Source organism: Chrysemys picta, chromosome 7 (genome assembly GCF_011386835.1).
Source record: "Chrysemys picta bellii isolate R12L10 chromosome 7, ASM1138683v2, whole genome shotgun sequence".
NCBI lineage: Eukaryota > Metazoa > Chordata > Testudines > Emydidae > Chrysemys > Chrysemys picta.
Genome location: NC_088797.1, coordinates 112,344,106 through 112,362,609, shown reverse-complemented (window position 1 = coordinate 112,362,609; position 18,504 = coordinate 112,344,106). Strand labels below are relative to the sequence as shown.

Genomic DNA, 18,504 nt, shown 5'->3' with positions numbered 1-18,504 from the left:
CTGATTATCATGATTAGACAGCCAATTAAAAAAGCCTCCAGAGACCAGATTGGATCACAAACATGCAGATAGCTATATTTTTGCTCTTAAATATTTTACATCCCAAACAGGGAAAGCAATGAAAAAGTGCAGCTAGGAGAAATAAGTATTTAACAGCATTTAATGGGTTAATTTTATAATGTGTATAATTTTTGTGGTTAACAGAAAGCAGCATGCCAGTCACTCTTTACTTTAGGAAATGTACTGTCATTCATAGATAATGTCAAATATAAACACACACAAACACAGGCAAGGAGAGAACAACAGTGGAAAAACAAATGCCAACCCAAGTCTAGCCTTAGACTTGGGTTGGCATTTGTTCTATAGTATTCTATGTGGGTCTAAATTATACACGTTACATTGTCAGCTTCAAAAAAGAGTTTTTATTTCAGTTTTCATGTATTAGGAGATACACTGGAAATAGCAAAGTACAGAAAAATGTCAACCCAATGTACATTTTATTATTATTATTATTATTATCCATTACCTTTCAATAATGAACTGAGCAGCCTTATTGTACCTGGACAAGGTGAATTCTAACTAAGCAATAAATATATTGATATTTCCACCACCTTTAAGAAACAAACAAAACACAGCTATGATCTCTCTTCATTTTCTGCCTTACTATATAACCTTATCAATATTTCCCAAAAGTTATCTATTTGATTCTTTCAGCAGCCAGTAGAGCGTGGTGTTAAATTTGGCAATGATTTCCTTTCCCAGAGGCCAAACAAACCCTGCAATATACCTCTCTTTATTTCTTCCCTCATACCCTAAAGGGCATGAGATTTGAGCTAATCTGCAACTTCTAGCTTTGACATGGCAACTGCTCATCTGCTAGGTCAGCTAAAACAAAAGTATTATCTACTATTGATTTAAAGCAGGGGTGGGCAAACTTTTTGGCCTGAAGGCTGCATCGGGTTTCGTAAATTGTATGGCGGGCTGGTTAGAGAGGGGGTCGTGGCCTGGCCCCTACCCCCCATCTGCCCCTCCCCCCCCCCCGGACTCCTGCCCCATCCAACCCCACCTGTTCCCTGACGGCCTCCCCGGGACCCCTGCCCTATCCACACACCCCGCTCCCTGTCCCCTGACCGCCCCCGGACTCTCGCCGCCCCATCCAACCTCTCCTTTCATTCCTGATGGCCTCCCCAGGGCCCCTGCCCCCATTCAACCCCCTGTTCCCACCCCGACTGCCCTGACCCCTATCCACACCCCCACCCCCGACCACCACCCCGAACTTCCCTGCCCTCTATCCAACCCCTCCGCCCCCTTAACGCACTGCCTGGAGCACCAGTGGCTGGCAGCGCTACAGCCGTACCGCCCGGCTGGAGCCAGCCACGCCGCTGCCGCCACCACGCAGCTCAGAGCACGGGGTCAGGCCGGGCTCTGCAGCTGCGCTGCCCCAGGAGCTCACAGCCCCACCGTCCACAGCATTGCGCCGGCGACGGAGCGAGCGAGCTGAGGCTGTGGGGGAGGAGGGACAGCAGGGGAGGGGCCAGGGGCTAGCCTCCCGGGCCAGGAGCTTGGGGCCCATCAGGACGGTCCCATGGGCCGGATGTGGCCCACAAGCCGTAGTTTGCCCACCTCTGATTTAAAGGCTCTTAGACTTTATCTTAATAAAATAGTTATAGTTTCTATGCTACAGCAATGAAAATTCCTGAACCTGCTGTCAAGACATTGTATTAATTATTAGTAGTATTACTGTAGCACAGAGGCATCCCAGTTATGGACAAGGTCCCATCATGCCAGTTGCTTTACAAGCACATAAACAAAATGATCCCTGCCTCTCACCCCCAATTCCCCAGTTTAATGTGGTAGCCAGGTACTGTGTTTGAAACAAAAGGATGCAGGAGGAATGCAGTGGAATCAAGGAAAGGAACAGAGACAAAGAAGGTGAGTTGCAAGAAGTGCCTCGTGGGGTTCATCAGTGACCCCTACTGCTATTTAATGAAAAGTATTCACTACCTCTGAAGGGAGTCCCAATCTAGCTATCTGCAAATCTAAAATGTCCCCATCACAGTAGTATCTAGGCACCAGTCCTCCTCCATCACAGAAATGTTGGTGATGGGAAAGTGAGAGGACACAGGCTCCGAAGGCCTGAATCTAGAAAATGGGCAGAGGGGCACATCTTACACTGCAGCATCCTCCTACCTAACTGGTATTTAAAACATCAAACAAGTATCAACACACAGCTCTTGCTTATTTGTAAATGAGTCTCATTTTAGTTCAGAAACATATGTGAGGGTAGCCATTGGGGGGTTTGGAAAGAGTTAGCTCTTATGATTCCCATGTATTTCAGACTATGTCACTTAGAGAATTGGGATGGAGATGTGAAGCTTGCAGTCACTGTTCGAATTAAGGTTTTATGCAAATGGAAAATTTACATTGTTTTAGATCCATGCAATTTGTATCAGCCTCTTACTGTATAGAAGGGATCTGTACATGTTACAAAATTAATATGGTAAGTGATATGCAGCACTAACCCAATGTTTTGCTTGTTTGTTGTCTATTATTACTTATCTGTCTTGTCTTTCAGACTGCAAGCTCTTGGGGCAGGGACTGTGTACCACTTAGCATGATGGGAGGGGTTCCCCCCAACTTGGGACCTTTTAGCACTACTCTAATGTAAATAATAATAATAACAAGAATTATAAACCAAAGTCTAAACTCTAAATGTTGGCAGATTTCATCTTTCCTGAGTTCCAGGGGCTTGGTTTGGGCCCATCACTCAAAAGATTTGATAGGCAAACATTTGGACAAAAGCTAAATTTCATCCAATGCCACCCTTCCTCTAAAAGATTAAGAATAAAATGCACTTTCTAATCATGAACATGCTGAATCTGGCCAATGCTTTCAGGATGGGAAGCCCAGCTCATTCCATCCAAGTTTAAAAAATATTTTTGCATAAACTGAAAAGTTTAAGTAAGTCCTGTCAAACAAAAATAAATTGATATATATGACCTTAGAAGTAGATTATGGGTGACATCTTGGCTCTTTGGGGATAGGATGTAGTGGTTACATAACCAAAATTATTTTAATTAGAAGATCTAGTATAATAACAACTGGCTGCAGAGGGGGATTATAACTACTCACTCAGTCCCCAATGCAGCCAAGCATTTAAGCATGTGCTTAAGTACATTCTTATTCAACAAAGCATTTAAATACGTGCTTTACTTTCAGCATGTGCCCACGTCCCACTGAAAACTGATGAATCATGGTCCTAAACCTTTGGTTCTGCCATTTACTCCTTTGTAAATATGATGGGAAAATGTACTCAGTGCATCTGACCTACAGCTCAGAAAGTGCAAATTGAAAGACTGCCCTCCTGCTCAATTCCCTAAAAACTAACAAATCTCTTTATCCCTTGATCAGTTTTCAGAACTCCCACTATCATTATATGAATGGATTAAGTGGGAGATTAAGCAGCCATTTTCTTTAGACATAGGCTGTAAAGGTGGCCTAGAGAAAGACAGTGTCATATGTCAGAAGGCTATATAGAGAGTTTTCCTCCTAGAAAATTACAACCTAGCCCTGGCTTTTAAGATGTTGATAGCAACAGTAATATATAATATATAATTGACCTTCCTGAGAAAGAGAATTTTAAAATAATCAAAAGCTAATTGTGCAATCTGACTAGACAGCCCATAAATACAAGCTCAAGAAAAGCCTGCACTAACACACAAAAAGAGTAAATAGTGAGTCAATGTGAGTCAGAGCTAGACTACACATGGCAAAGCTTGTAAATAAAACATGCCAGTCAATATGTTCTCCCAGTTCTACATGACAATTTAGTACCGTAGTTTGGCATTGAATTAATGAATTCAAAAAATATAAACACATTAAACATTTATGCCAAAATGCTTTTCAGTTCCAAAACTGTTCCAGGCAGACAAAGAGAACTCTTTGGTGGAGATTTCCACCAGCATTTTCCTTTATTATCCTAACATTTCATCATTGCACATTGATCTTCTCAGGGCAGACATAAACTGCCCTTCATCTCAAGCATGGAGTGGGAATGGCTAAAATCACAATGCGAATTCACAGTTCTGTTGGACTTCCCAACATCTGTGCATAGGAAACTCTGAAACACTTCTTGGGGGAAAACAAAATCAGGTGGTATGTGACCAATCGATTTTGGCAAAGCCAGACTGAAAATGAAAACTGTTGTTTTGTGCCTCTGCAGAAGGACTCCTGGTAGCCAGGGCACAAGTCCTCAGGAAGACTGGGGAAGACCTAATGCTTACTAGTACTTGCATGTGACTTCAGAATAAGTGTGCTAGCGGCTGAAGCGCTGAGCCCACCTGAAGATGTGATGCCCAGAAGTGGGCAACGGGTATCAGTTCTCCTATAGCTTTTTGAGTGCTTTGAAGGGATCCTTCCCATTTTGGTGCTTTTGTTCCATTATAGTTTAGGTGCTATGAAAACACAAGAGGTTTTATTGTGTTTTTAAAGTTGACATGTTGTTTCTGTCAAAGCTGGCAATTAGCCTCTCTCATCTGAAGAAGCTGATTGGCTGTTGTGGGAAACATTGTGAAATCAAAGAAATACGGTAAGGAAAATCCTGAGTAAAAAAACCAAGCCTTCTGCTTCAATAATAAAGGCAAACCCACACTTCCCAAAAGTCAACATTGAAATTGCCTTTCAAAGTCTCACAGACAGATTAGTTTCAAAGAAGAGATTTACGTTTGGGAGGACTGAAACTGGGTTTTATTAGGAGTAACCCTAAATGATACTGCCCCCTAATGATAATCATTGTATGACTCATCCACAGAGTTATCGGAAATGCTACTTTGCATTGGCTCACAACAATTCACAAACGTACATACAGGATAGCTATAAAATCAGAAGGCAAAAGCAACCCTATTTTCCATTTCTCACGTTCGTGATGCCTCACAAAACACAGTGATTGGAAAACATTTTAATTTGTGAAATATGGGATGTAATTCATGCTACATACGGATACCTCAGCATTTTAGCCTAGGAAATGGTCTTTTCAAGAGTGTTTGGTATTAGCCATCATGCAAAAACAATTAGTTGTTCAAGCAATTAAGAAGGTAAATATCCCCTAAAAGGGTTTTGTGCTTTTCAAGCCTTAAATGCAACAGTTATAGACCCAAAGGCTGTTCCTGAGAGTTAGGTTATTTTTTGTTGCTTGTCTGAATGGGTTTCTTTGGATCATGTGTTGTAAATCCTTGAAGCTCTTTTAGCTACGGATTGAGCTTCCGATGAATTCTCTTCTTGTTCCTCGGCCCTCTTATGTTTTAAAAATATGTCTGACTTTAAGAAGCGGCTGTAGCTGTCGTACTTCATGAGATTGAATATCTGGGGGAGGGAAACGAAACAAAAACAATGACTCAAATAAAATAGATCCTAAACCAGAAAGATAATAGGAAAGTTCTAAAATTTTGTTGCCAGCACTAAAATGTATTGGCCAGAAAGCATGACATTAAAATAAATCTTATATACTCTAAAAGTGATTGTGTATAACAAACAGTATTATGGGGTTCCAGGTTCATTAATGTCGATATCAAATTTGATCAGCTTATGGGCCAAATGATGGTTTTCCTGCCTGAGAACACGGCAAATGCAACCTGACGTTTGAAAGCTGGACTCTCACATCACCACCTGTAGTAAAGGGTCTGCAGCTGGCCCTTAGTTACTAATTGTATATGATGTACAAGTGAGGACATAACCCAGCTCCCACCCATAGCGAGGTCGACTCTGCAGGGCGACCAGGAGAAAAAACGTAATGAAGATGGCATTCGGTCGGTGCAGTAAAAAGATGTGACTCAGAGCTGGATACATTCACTTTTCTAATCATAACCACACTTGACTATCACAGTAGAGCCTGAGCGCACACACACAGCACTGAGATATTAACAAAAGAGCCTCTAAATAATTTAAGCAGACAAACGGTTGCAGGTGCAAATGTGTCACTGATTGAAATAGCTGGCTTGTCCAACACTCCTGTAGCTTAGCTCACACTTACAACTGGCTTAGCCAACACTTGTTACTCACATGAGGGTGATACCCTGGTTCCATTCAAGACAATGGAATTTTGCCATTGACTTCAGGGAGACCAAGATTTGACCCACAGTGTGTACAGGGGCACAAGGCACTATATAATAATAAATATTTCACCTGAAAATTCTTCATGCTTTTTGTTTCAAAATAAATATTTTCTCTCCATTTCCTTTTTTTAGGTATTTTTGGGAGCTAGTTACATTGTCTTTTCTCTTCCAGGACTTCTAGTTCCCTGCCATTCTTGAACTCAGCTTCATCCTCCAACTCAGTTGTTTTCTCCCTTCCTACTTCCATCTATTTCTAAGCAAACTCCTACAACTTACTTGGATTTTTACTACCACCACCAAAAAGTCTCTAGTGTTCTCAATTGTCTAGGTCGTGACTATTTTGCTTGGGCTAGAAAAGCTAGGGGAAAAAAAAAATACTGCAAACCATAACTACAAACCATAATTGAAACAAAACAAAAGCATACATCACCCTCTGGCAATGAATGCACCAGAGTAGCCTCTCTGAGTCACGCTTCGTGACTGATTACATTTTACGGTGCCCAAAGTCACTAAGCTAAGCTTCCAAGCAGAATTTTTGGATTCTCAGCTGCTTCAATAAGTAGGGTTACAAATTCCATGTGTGGATAATTGCAACTGTAGCTTTATGGGTCTCATTTCTAAAATGTTTCAAACTGTTAGTGCAACTGTAGCTTACTGCCTTGTAGAGAAAAAGCTTGTTCTTTTCGCCTCTGCAGTAATCTTAGCTACTAAAAACCCTCAATCACATAAAACATGTGCGTGTATGAGCTGTAATATCCTGCTTGTAAAATAAATGTCACAGGGGCTTTCATACTAACTGTTGTTCATTTTTATATGTAAACCATATGAAATCTCTCTGCTTTAATTTAAATGCTAAATGGATTTAAATGAATTTTAACTCAAGTTAGCTACCTCAAGGTAGAATGCTAGCAGTGACAAGGCGCAGGTACTCTTTACTTTGATGTGGCTAGTTGAGGTTAACCCTATACCTCCCACCTGCAGTTGACCTTGACTAGCTACATCAAGATAAAAATTACCTGTGCCGTGTGTCCACTAGCATTCTACATCGAGAGAGCGATCTCAATGTAAAATACACCTTTTTTTTTCCGGTGAAGACATAGCCCATCAGAGGTTCATGAGCCAGAGTTTGGGACTTACATTAACAGACCCTCCTTTTCATGGTGACAACAGGGCACCTCTCATGGTGGGCAAATACTGTAAAGATCAAAACCAAGTTGGTAACAGTCCTGGAGTGTGACAACTACACAGATTGCTGAGCTTTTTTTATAGCCATGCAGAAAGGGAGTTTTCTCTCTCTTTAAACTGAATGGATGAGATTCATTGGCATCTCTGCACAGTGCAGGTGAATGTACCTGGGCAAAGAGTTTGAAATTCACAAGGGTTCTATGAACCACTGAAGTCCCACTTCCCCATACCAAATAGCAGCCTTTGTCCTGAAGTTGTATCCAAATAACTACATACACAGGGCCAAATACTGATTCTTTTACTAATATTTAATAGAACCTTACCCCCACAAGAAGTCCCAGTGAAATCAATCGATCATCTCGAGAAGTAAATTGCTACTCGCCATGAATAAGGTCAGAGTCTGGCCTTCAAGCTATGCCCTTGTATACTTTATAAACACAGTCAGATCTCAGATTGTCCTCATGGGAGCAAATTATACCACTCCTTGTAACTTAATAAGGATTCAAGCCAGACAAGAGCATAATTGCTGCTGGAGTACTATGTAGCAGAATCAGACAAAAGTTGCATTCCATACAGTGGAAATCTGCAGCAATCCCTAGATGTCCTGTGTTTAGTTTTAAAACATTTACAGACATTCTTGAGTAGCACATTAACAGGACTCCCCTCGAACCTGGTTTAGTATATGTCTCTAATTCATGCTTCTTTGGCTGTTCCCATCTATGCATGGATCCCTCTGCTGAAATGGAGAACAGTTAGTCTTTTGTACTCTCTCCAATTTCATTGTTACAGTCATGTAATCACTTACTATGTATAGTAACATCAGGATTTACAAGGACACTTTCTTTCCCATCTCCCCCAAGTCAAACAGATTCTTCCATGAAAGATTTTGCTTTGTCACATTGAAATTGGGCTTTAGACATTTCCACTGTTAATCATTTGGAATCCACTTCAAGGGGAGCTGAACCTTTGCTCATCAGCCCACTTCAATACCTGACAGATGCATTCAGCATGTGATGTCAACTCTGTTAAATATGCTGTTTAAATCAAAGAACTGCTTTGCTGTAAAAGACATGAGCCCAGGGGAAAATACAAATACTCAAAAGTCCAGAGGAGGGTGCAACTGGAAGTGGCAATGGCCATACTCTTTGGAAGCTGCAGATGAAAGTCAGTGACTCCAGTCTGTGGCAAAGTAGGTTAAAAAAAATGAAGAGAACCTGTCTCCAAAGTGGACATCTACAAAATTCTGCCCAAAGTTTTGCATTGCCAGATGGGCTGGGATTGGAATCCTAGGAACGAGCCCTCTCAAGCTCTGAGGAAGTTCAGATCTGCACTAGCAGATCCAAACCCTTCCTCAAGCTATAGAGATTTTTGGATTGGGATATAGAGGCTCACTTCCCAGCTCAGCACCCCTTTCTAAAGCACAAGGAGATGAGAGGGGGTATTCCAGGACATCTGTCTCATTTTGAGTCATTAAATAGCTGAAATCAACCAAGGAGAAAAGTCCTAAAGCAGACTCCAGCGACCACAAGGCAGCCAGTAACAGAATTCAGTGTTACTGAAATCAGCATCACTGGTGTCTCAGTCCAAGTGAGTGCACAGCAAAACATGGGCATGAAATCAGTCAGCTGATGGGTTCTCCAGCTGCTGACAGAAAACACAGAGGCAAATCCTACCAAGCTTCCACTGAAAGCCCCTTCAGCGGAACAGGTGCAAAGGTGGGGGCAGCACATTAGGGGTCTGTGGCAGAGGTGGAGAGAAAGGATGTGACACTTCACACATCCTCAGATACTCACTCCTGAGTGACAATTATTTCAGCAGAAGTAACCTCCACGGAAGGGCTGCAGCACCTCTCCATGCCTGATGGGGATGGGACTCCTCTACTTCCACCTTCCATGCATCTGCTAAGTGCCCAGCCCAGGAGCTGGACTGAGGATCTGATCCATAACAAATGCAGAGTGGCATGCAGTCACCAGCTCCCAACTTTATTAAGGAACCTTATGCTATCACAGATGGCTTATGAGTTTTCCCTGAGCGAGGGCTGCAGCAGCAGGCACTCTGTAGAGAGTGCACAATGTATAATGTTCCCTTTAGGGTACGGAGTGCAGTTGAGAAGAACAAAGAATTTACCAGGCTGTTTTATTCTTAGCAGCTTTTCACTGTCATTTTTTAAAAGCTAGACTGAACTGGAGCCCGGGCTCTTCTGTGCTAGCCAGTATGTGGGCAGTGTCCTCTCCATCACATTGCCAGGATAGGCTGCCAGAGCAGGACTCCTCTGCCCCCTTTTGTCTAATTCACCTTCTCTCAGATTCAATTCTGTCCTTTGAAGCGCCCAACTCAGCAAGCCACCACAGAGTACAGCACATGGCATCCAACCCTTCATTCTGCCCAGTGAGCGTGCATCACTGTGTATCTTGTAAGATCATTTGCTTTCATACATACATGGGAGCTCATTTTACTAGTTACTGGCAATGTGCATGTTCTGGCAGAACCGATGCTATATACAGCAACAGCCCAGGCCCCGTGGTCCTGTCACCTCCCTATCCCTGTCACCTTCATTGCATCCTTCCACACCAACCATAAAATATGTCCTCAAGTGAGCAGGGTAAATGTAATAACTTTACCTGGTCCTGCAGCTTTTGAAACATTAGTGGGTGAGGTTCTTCCAAAATTGTCTCATTCAAACGGGATTGTCCTTCAACATTGACTTGGCAGGAAGCTTTACTGGACAGGAAAGTCATGTAAATTTCTTTAGCTTTTTCCTGCATCTGTGAAAGATCAAATATTTACAATGGGAACATGTAATTTTGCCAGAGTCCTCCTTCAAGACATGCTAACAGCATGGGAGATGCCTCTATCAGGGGCAATATCTTAGAAATAAGATATTTAGTCAAAAGAAAGAAAGTGTGCAGTAAGTCAGTTTTTTCATGTACATTCTGGCTGGGATTTCCAAAGGATCACAAGGGAGTTAGTTACCCAGATCGTATTTGGGGACCTAACTCCTTTAGGTTCCTTTGACTATCCCAGCTCCTGACTTCTGTTCTGAAACGTTTATGATTAAATACAAAGGACTTGATTCTCCTCTCACTTACACAGGTGTGAATCAGGAATAAAACAAGCAGGAGAGGAGAATCAGGCCCCAGAATGCCACATCATGCAGTACATTCGCTTTCCTCTTTTGTATTGTAGAAACAAACAGGCAAAGAGAGAAACCAGACAGAAATCATATATTTGTGGCCACACTATATCTAATAGTGACATATACATCATTTCATTCATCATTTAGGAAAGAGATACTCAAAGAAAGGCCCAATCCTGCAACATGCTGAGTGTTCACTGACTTTAATGGGAGCGGACAGAGCTCGGCACTTCATTCAAGAAGTCAGTACCTTGTAATGATCTGGCCCTGATCATGCAATTATGTAACTGCACAGGGCTTGTCACTGTAGCTGAAGAGATTGGGTGTGTCTTATTTGAGGTAATTTATTTTTCACTGTTTGCTCTGACAGCAACATATGTTCTGTTTCAGTGGCCTTCTCTTCATAAAGCAGGAATAATAATGATAATGCTTAGACTCATATAGCACTCTTCAACTTCAAAGCACTTTATTAAGGACCCCAATCCTGCTCCCACTGAAATCAATTACAAAACTCTCCTTGCTTAGGAAGTTCATGGAAGCAGATAAAAGAATGAGCACAGTGGGAGACTATATTTATTTTAAAGCCACCTGAGATGTAAATCTCAAACTGGTGTTCTAAATTTTTCATGCTTGGAGCTGCATACCAGCAGACACTAGAAGATAATTAGCAATGGGTAACCATAAATATTCTGTATTGTATATTTAATGAGGAACAGTATTCATAGAGCAGCACAAGCCAGAAGACTGCATCTGTGATGGGAAGTGAGGCTGAAGAGGAAAGCACTTAATCCGTTGGCCAGGAACAAATCACAGGAATACTTTTATGTTTTACAGTTCAGAATAGACATGTGGGGATAATTAAAAACAAACAAACACCTATACAAGTCTGACTATCTTAGTGTATTCCTAAGGTCTAAAGAATTAACCCTCTCACAGCTGATAGCATGCACATGTTGTGCGGCAGCATTTCTTTTTAAAAGAGAATATTCATTCAGGAGCATGAAACATCAGGATATAACAGATACAGTAGCTCATACTGAAGGAGTATTTTGGGGTGCCATACTGCCTAGGGCTGTGATCTTTGTCAATTTCACACTAAAGAGGGTAGGGTCACTCAGGCCTGCTCTCCATGCATCTGAAGAAGTGGGTTTTTTACCCACGAAAGCTTATGCCCAAATAAATCTGTTAGTTTTTAAGGTGCCACCGGACTCCTTGTTGCTTTTACTGATATAACTATGTCCATTAGATGTGTTCTTTTAACCAATACAATTATATTGATATAAACACTACTCGAAATGCAGTTATACTGGTATAAAGGTGCCTTTTACGAGGATAACTTATTTCACTTCCTCAACCAGAATAAGCTATACCAATATAAGCACTTTTAGATCAGTAAAACTTCATCCACACTGGGGCAGAGAGGGTAGGTAACTTTAATTATATCGGTATAGTTAAAGCAGCAACATTTTCTAATGTAGAGGAGCCTTCAAGGCAGGGGTAGTCAATTATTTTTTATCAAAGTCCAAATTTCTTAGTCAAGGTATAGTCAAGGTTCAGACTCCGGAGAAAATAATAATAAAAAATAACAATAATGGTGATAATAAGTAAATAAAAAGATTGCAGAGTCCATTGAAAAGTGTCTGGTGATCCAGATTTGACCCAGGGTCCACCTACTGACGACCCCCTGCTTCAGGGTATACCTACACTGCAGCTGGGAGGTGTGATTCCCAGCGCGAGTAGACAGATTCATGCTACCTTCACTTGAGCTAGTGCACTAAAATGGCAGTGTGGATGTTGTAGCACAGGCAGCAATCCAGGCTAGCCACCCAAGTCCAAGCTCACCTGACTCCCTGGATCCCAGCTTAGGTGGCTAGCCCAACTGCAACACCTACACTGCTATTTTTAGCATGCCAGCTCAAGTGAAGCTACTGTGAGTCTGTCTATCCGGGCTGAGAATCACAGCGCCCAGCTGCAGACATGCCCTCAGAGACCTTCCAGAAAAACCCACTGCTGAGCAGGAAGTAAGAAAGTGATGTCAGTGATTCAGTAGATGGCACTCTTTCTTCCTTCTGTATCAGCTGGGTGATAAAAAAGGACTGTGTTTTCTTATAAATAAGATTTAAAACTGAGATCTTACTCATGTGTGGTCATTAAAGATCCCTTGGAACTTTTCATTAGTATACATGTGCTCGCCCCACTGTCCTGGCCAAATTCCAATTTGGACAATAAGGTTCTGTCTACACAAATCCCCCTTGCTGTTTCAAATGGATAATATTCCTCTTTACTTCCTTTCCCAGAGTCAAGTTCTGCTCTCAGACACATGAACGGTTCCCAGAAGAAATAACTGGGGAACCCCAGATGTTCATCAGAAGCTAGACTCTGGTATTTAAACTGTTATTTAGCATTGCTGAGCTCTGTTTAAACATTGGCACATTCCAGCCTAGAAGTGGCAGCAGAGATTCCTGAACATACGAAGGTTGCAAGGTGCTTTGAGACCCTTTGAAATGAAAGGTGCTATATATATTTCTGCTACCATATGCAACAGGAGAATCTTCACTGTAGCATTTTGCTAAATTTTCCCTATGATTGAAAAGTAAAAAAGATTCCATATGATTGGATGGTTCTTAGTCCCTATCTGTGTTTAGTTTTAAAGTGCATTTGAAAAGGAAGAAATATTTTAACAGGGTGAGCAGATACAAAAGGTCTTGATGTTTGTTTGTTTTTAAATCATGAACACACAGCAACTGCAAACAACTGATTCTAATGAAATGCTCACCATTATTTTTAATAAAAAAAACCATGTTGTTAATTAAACAAGAATCACTTTTGCTCTATAAAATAATAGTGTCCAGGTGCTAGAAGAAGTGTACCAGGCACTAGTGGTGGGGCTTTTTGTTATTGTTTTTAACATATTTTTAAACCTGTTGAGTTGTTTGAAAGCTGGCCACTGAACATAACAATACTTCTACTTAAGAACACTAATCAGCATTTATATAGCACGTCCAGTGATCAGCTTTACTGACATTAGCTAATTAACATAGGGGTGACTATAAAAAAAAAAAAGAGTTAATGTGGAAGAGATACTGAAAACGACACTGTATGAGTCATCAGCCCAGTTGTGGAGGGCACTGATTAGTGACAAGCTGGGGAGAGGTAGCATGACCCTCAATTAATGAATGAAAGCAGTAAAGGTATTTCAAAAACTTTTTACCAGCACATTTATGTAATCATTCATCATCCTGACATTATTCAGACTTGAGCAAAGCCAAATTATGCTACAGATTGACACAAGAGGTCACAATAATATTGTGCCATAGAGAGATGCTCTTTTAAGCCATTTAGGCTAGTAGTGGGGTCTGAACTCACCTGGAGGGTGTCTGTGCATGAATTTGCAACAGTTTGGTTAACCAACTTGTGTGTGTGAACTCTTTTTTTTTTTTTTTTGTTAAAGAGTAATTTATTCCACTTTAGCTTAATTTGATAAAGAATGGGTTTAAGCTAAATTGAAATAAGTCTGGTTTAAACCAAAATAAGAGTGTCCACACAGCCTTCTGTACCTGTTTAAACTGGTTTAAAAATGACACCATAAGTTAAATCAGTGCAGGTGTGTGTAGAGAAGCTGTCGGAGGAAACAAATATGTAAAATGTGGTGGGAGATGACTTTAATAAATTTTGAATACACAGACGTAGAAAAATAGGGACAAAAGACTTCGGCGGCTAAGGAAAGAAAGAGCAGGAAAGTCTCATTCTTTGAATTTTTTGAACAGATGTGGGACTGATCTGAAGCCCATGGGAGCCTTTCCCCTTCTCACTAATGGGCTTTGGATCCGGCCCTTAAAGAGTGTGAACCGGACTTCTGAATTTATAGTGAAAACTACTGCCCCAGGGGTAGAGAATGCAAGGTACCATCCTGCCACGTCAGGCATTTTAATCTACATGAAGGAGCAGAGCAGGCTAGCAGTTAAAGCCCTAGGCTGAGTGCCAGGAGTCCTGTTCCTGGTTCTGCCACCAGCTTGTTGTGTTCTTGTCGAACTTTAACGTTGTAAGCAAGTGGCACTTATTTGCAACTCTAATTCTGTCCTAAACGTTTTTGCCTGTGTATAGCATTTGTGGTGAGAGAAAACACTGCAAATTATACAGGGCCAAATTATGGCTGCTCCAGTGTATGTGGCGGGGCACTAGAAGAGGAAGGCAAAAGACACTGTTGTGCACTAATTTAGCAGCTGTCATCCTTCAGGTAGAGGGTAGAAGGCTCCAGTGTTGCCAGCTAGACACACTGTCCTCGCCCACTAGACACACTGAAAAGAGTAGGCAAGGTGACGATGCAGGAGCATACGTAGTATTTGTCATAGACAGTAGTAACTGTTGCTCGTGAGCATACTTTCCACAGTATGCCTGGAGGTACCATGCCGGCTCCTGGTCTCTGCAGGCATAATGTCTCCAGTAGCTGTTGCTAGTAAGGAAGTACACCTCCTCAAACCTACCTCTGACTCCTAGTACCGCAGGACAGGCCCCATTTGACAAGAAAATAGGCCCAAAAGACTAGGACTCAGGGCTACCTCAATCAGCATATAGAATAATGGACATCCATGGAAACTGGGTGTGTTTACTGTATGGGCCAGGATTTACAAAGAAAAAAGAAACCCAAAATAATTCGGTGAAGAGGAGACCTCCTTGGGTAAGAGACAATAGTCTGCAAGTGTGTTTAAAAAAAAAAAAAAACAGCAGGAGGGACAAGATTTTATCCTCCACTGAAGAAGCAAGCTGATGGTGTGGCTGTCTCGTGAAAAAAGAGTCACAGCCCGACAGTAAAGCACTGATCTGCAATATTTTATTAGACATGAGAGTATCTTGTTAATTAAACCTAAGCTCTAGAATGCATGTTATGATTTTATTTCATATGGAACAATTTATTTCCAATAGTTCTACTTACTGTTACTTGAATCTGTGTGCCTTGTTAAATAACCCTATGTTTGATTTCACTGTAAACACACCACAGCCTATGGCTAGCCTACAGCCTATGTCGGCATAACTTATGTCACACAGGGGCGTGAATAAACCACCCCGAGTGACATATGTTACACTGACATAAGCGCTTGTGTGCACAGTGCTATGTCAGCGAGAGCGCTTCTCCCACCAACATAGCTTCTGCCCTCTTTCCCATCAGCTTAGAGCGTCTTCACCAGACACACTGAGATGGCACAGCTGTGGCCCTTCAGCACTGTATGTGTACACATACCCTAAGTGTTGTGTGTTAAGTGGAGTGGTGATCTGAGGGGAACTGGTAAGCTGGGTGTACTGCTTCTTGGAAGCAGCAAATCTGTGAATATTGTGATTGTCCACTGGACCAAGGCCTTGACACTCCCGGGAGGCACTCGGAGGGCTCAGGGTTGGAGTGGGTGGGCCTATTGCTAACCTGCAGAGTGACAGTGAGGGCCCCAGCAGACACAGACAAGGCCTCTTCACACTAAGGGCACATTGTTGCAAGGTGCCTCACAACCCTGAGTATCTCTGGGAAGCATCACATTAGCATAATATACAAATTAACTCCCTCATTGATGTAGTAGTACAGTGATTGCTACAGAAATCACTTTCAGGAGACAAATTAGTGTTTCATGCTATAAAAAATACTGTACAGAATGATTTCTATCTTTAAAGTTTCTGTTTAATTCTGTAAAGGAGATAGATAGATTGATTGATTGATCTGCAATAACTTTTAAACCCTACTGCAAATCCATAATGTATTATAATTCTTCTAGCCTCCAGAAGCTTTGTTAGTGTTAGACTGCTGACTGCATATATTGCATAAAGACTGGTACTGAATAATTGAAGGTAAATGGGAACTAGTTAATCATTGTCCATTCAATATGGCAATTAATCTGAGGATTCATTGCACTATTATCTCTGTATGTCTGTTTACCATTTCCTGTGTCTGTGTGCACAATCCTAAAATAGAAACAATGAAAAAACTATGCAGATTATTTTATAAAGAAAAAAAGTGTCATCGTCCCACTGCAAAATCCTACAGAAGGACTTTTCATGCAGTATCCATCTTAGGGTACATCTACACTACGTGAATAGCGTAGCTGAATTCGACGTATCGCAGACGACTTACCCCGCTGTGAGGACGGCGGCAAAATCGACTTCTGCGGCTTTCTGTCGACGGCGCTTACTCCCACCTCCGCTGGTGGAGTAAGAGCGTCGATTCGGGGACGTGATAAATCGATCCCCGAGAGGTCGATTTCTACCCGCCGATTCAGGCGGGTAGTGTAGACCTAGCCTTAGAATACAATTTGGTACCTGTTTAAGCAACAATGGAGGCTACCTAACTCCTGAGCAGGGCCTGGGCCACCGTGCATCATACAGACAGAAAATAGCTAGCCTGTATGAAGAAAAAGATACTCCCTATTTGCGAACCAGCTGCAATGCCAGATCCACATCCACCAGTGAAGAAAGTGGCAGAAGAGAGAAGGGAACAGGCATATCTAGACACCAGGCCTTACATACTGCACATACCATACCAAGGTGATACTGTGCACAGTGGGTTACTTTCAGCACTGATTTGTAATAACAAAGACCAAACAGGTGCTATGTGTAATGGCTTTTGTGCCAAAGCTAAATTAGGCCCCGTGAGTCTTGTCTTGCAATTAGCATGTTGAGGTGAAGACAGGGCACAGACAGCTTCTCAACCATCTGGACAACAGCCAGGCAGAATGCTGTGACTTGTGTCAGGAGGGCTTGAAGTGAGAGCTAATGAATGTACCCAGTGCCAGTCTATCTAACTTAAAACAGCTGCCATCATGGTAGTATCTGAGCAGCTCCCACATATTCATAGCTTTCAAGCCCTGAGGGGACCATTGTGATCATCTGGTCTGGTCTCTTGTATAACACAGAGAACTTCCCCAAAATAATTCCTAGAGCAGATCTGTTAGAAACACAACCAATCGTTATTTCAAAATTGTCAGTAATGGAGACTCCACCACGACCCCTGCTAAATTGTTCCAATGGTTAATTATTCTCACTATCAAAAATGTACACCTTATTTCCAGTCTGAATTTGTCTAGTTTCAATGTACAGCCATTGTATGGTGTTATATCTTTCCAAAAGACTGAAGAGTCCATTTTTCAATATTTGTTCCCCATGTAAGTACTTATAAACTGTAATCAAATCACTCCTTAACCTTCTCTTTGTTAAGCTAAATAGATGGAGCTCTTTGAGTCTATGGCTAGGTACGTTTTCTTATCCTTTAATCATTCTGACTGCCCTTCTCTGAACCTTCTCCAATTTATCAACTTCCTTCTTGAATTGTGGACCCTAGAACTGGACATGGTAAAACAGCAGCAGTTGTACCAGTGCCAGACGAAGAGGTAAAATAACCTGTCTACTCCTTCTTGAGATTCTCCTGTTTATGCATCCTTCCTGGGTCAGCATTAGCTCTTTTCATCATGGCGTCACATTGAGAGCTCATGTTCAGCTCATTATCCACCACCACCTCCAAATCTTTCTCAGAGTCACTGCTTCCCAGGATAGTGTCCCCCATCCTGTAAGTCTGACCTACATTCTTTGTTCCTAGATGTATACATTTAGCCATATTAAACTGCATATTGTTTGGTTGCAACCAGTTTGCTAAGTGATCCAGATCACGCTGAATCAGTGACCTGTCCTCTTCATTATTTGCCTCTCCCCCTATTTTTGTATTATCTGCAAACTTTATCAGTGATTATTTTATGTTTTCTTCCAGGTCATTGATAAAAATGTTAAATAGCATAGGGCCAAAAACTAATACCCATGGAACCCACTGGAAACACACCTACGTGATGAAAAGTCTTTTTACAGTTAAATTTTTAGTCCTATCAGTCAGTTTTTAATCCATTTAACATGTACCATGTTAATTTTATATTAGTCTAGTTTTTTAATCAAAATGTTGTGCAGTACTAAGTCAAATTCTTTGCAGAAGTCTAAATATAACATCAACACTATTACTTTAACAAACTTATAATCTCATCAAAGAAAGATATCAAGTTAGTTTGATAGGATCTATTTTCCATAAACCCATGTTGATTTGCATTAATT

General features: G+C 41.5%; 1 protein-coding gene across 3 annotated transcripts in view; it reads right to left on the bottom strand.

The window, feature by feature from the left end:
* Positions 1-407: 407 nt before the first annotated feature.
* RGS10 (regulator of G protein signaling 10) overlaps positions 408-18,504 on the bottom strand; it is a 30,740-nt gene continuing 12,643 nt past the window's right edge. Inside the window, exons 4-6 of one of the 3 annotated variants that reach the window (XM_008166303.4) lie at positions 9,917-10,060; positions 7,248-7,304; positions 408-5,361 (exon numbers count right to left, since the gene is read on the bottom strand). In XM_008166303.4, the coding sequence (XP_008164525.1) occupies positions 7,266-7,304; positions 9,917-10,060 (183 nt within the window). In that variant the 3' untranslated portion in view covers positions 408-5,361; positions 7,248-7,265. The other 2 variants (XM_008166301.4, XM_042855319.2) reach the window with 2 other exon arrangements.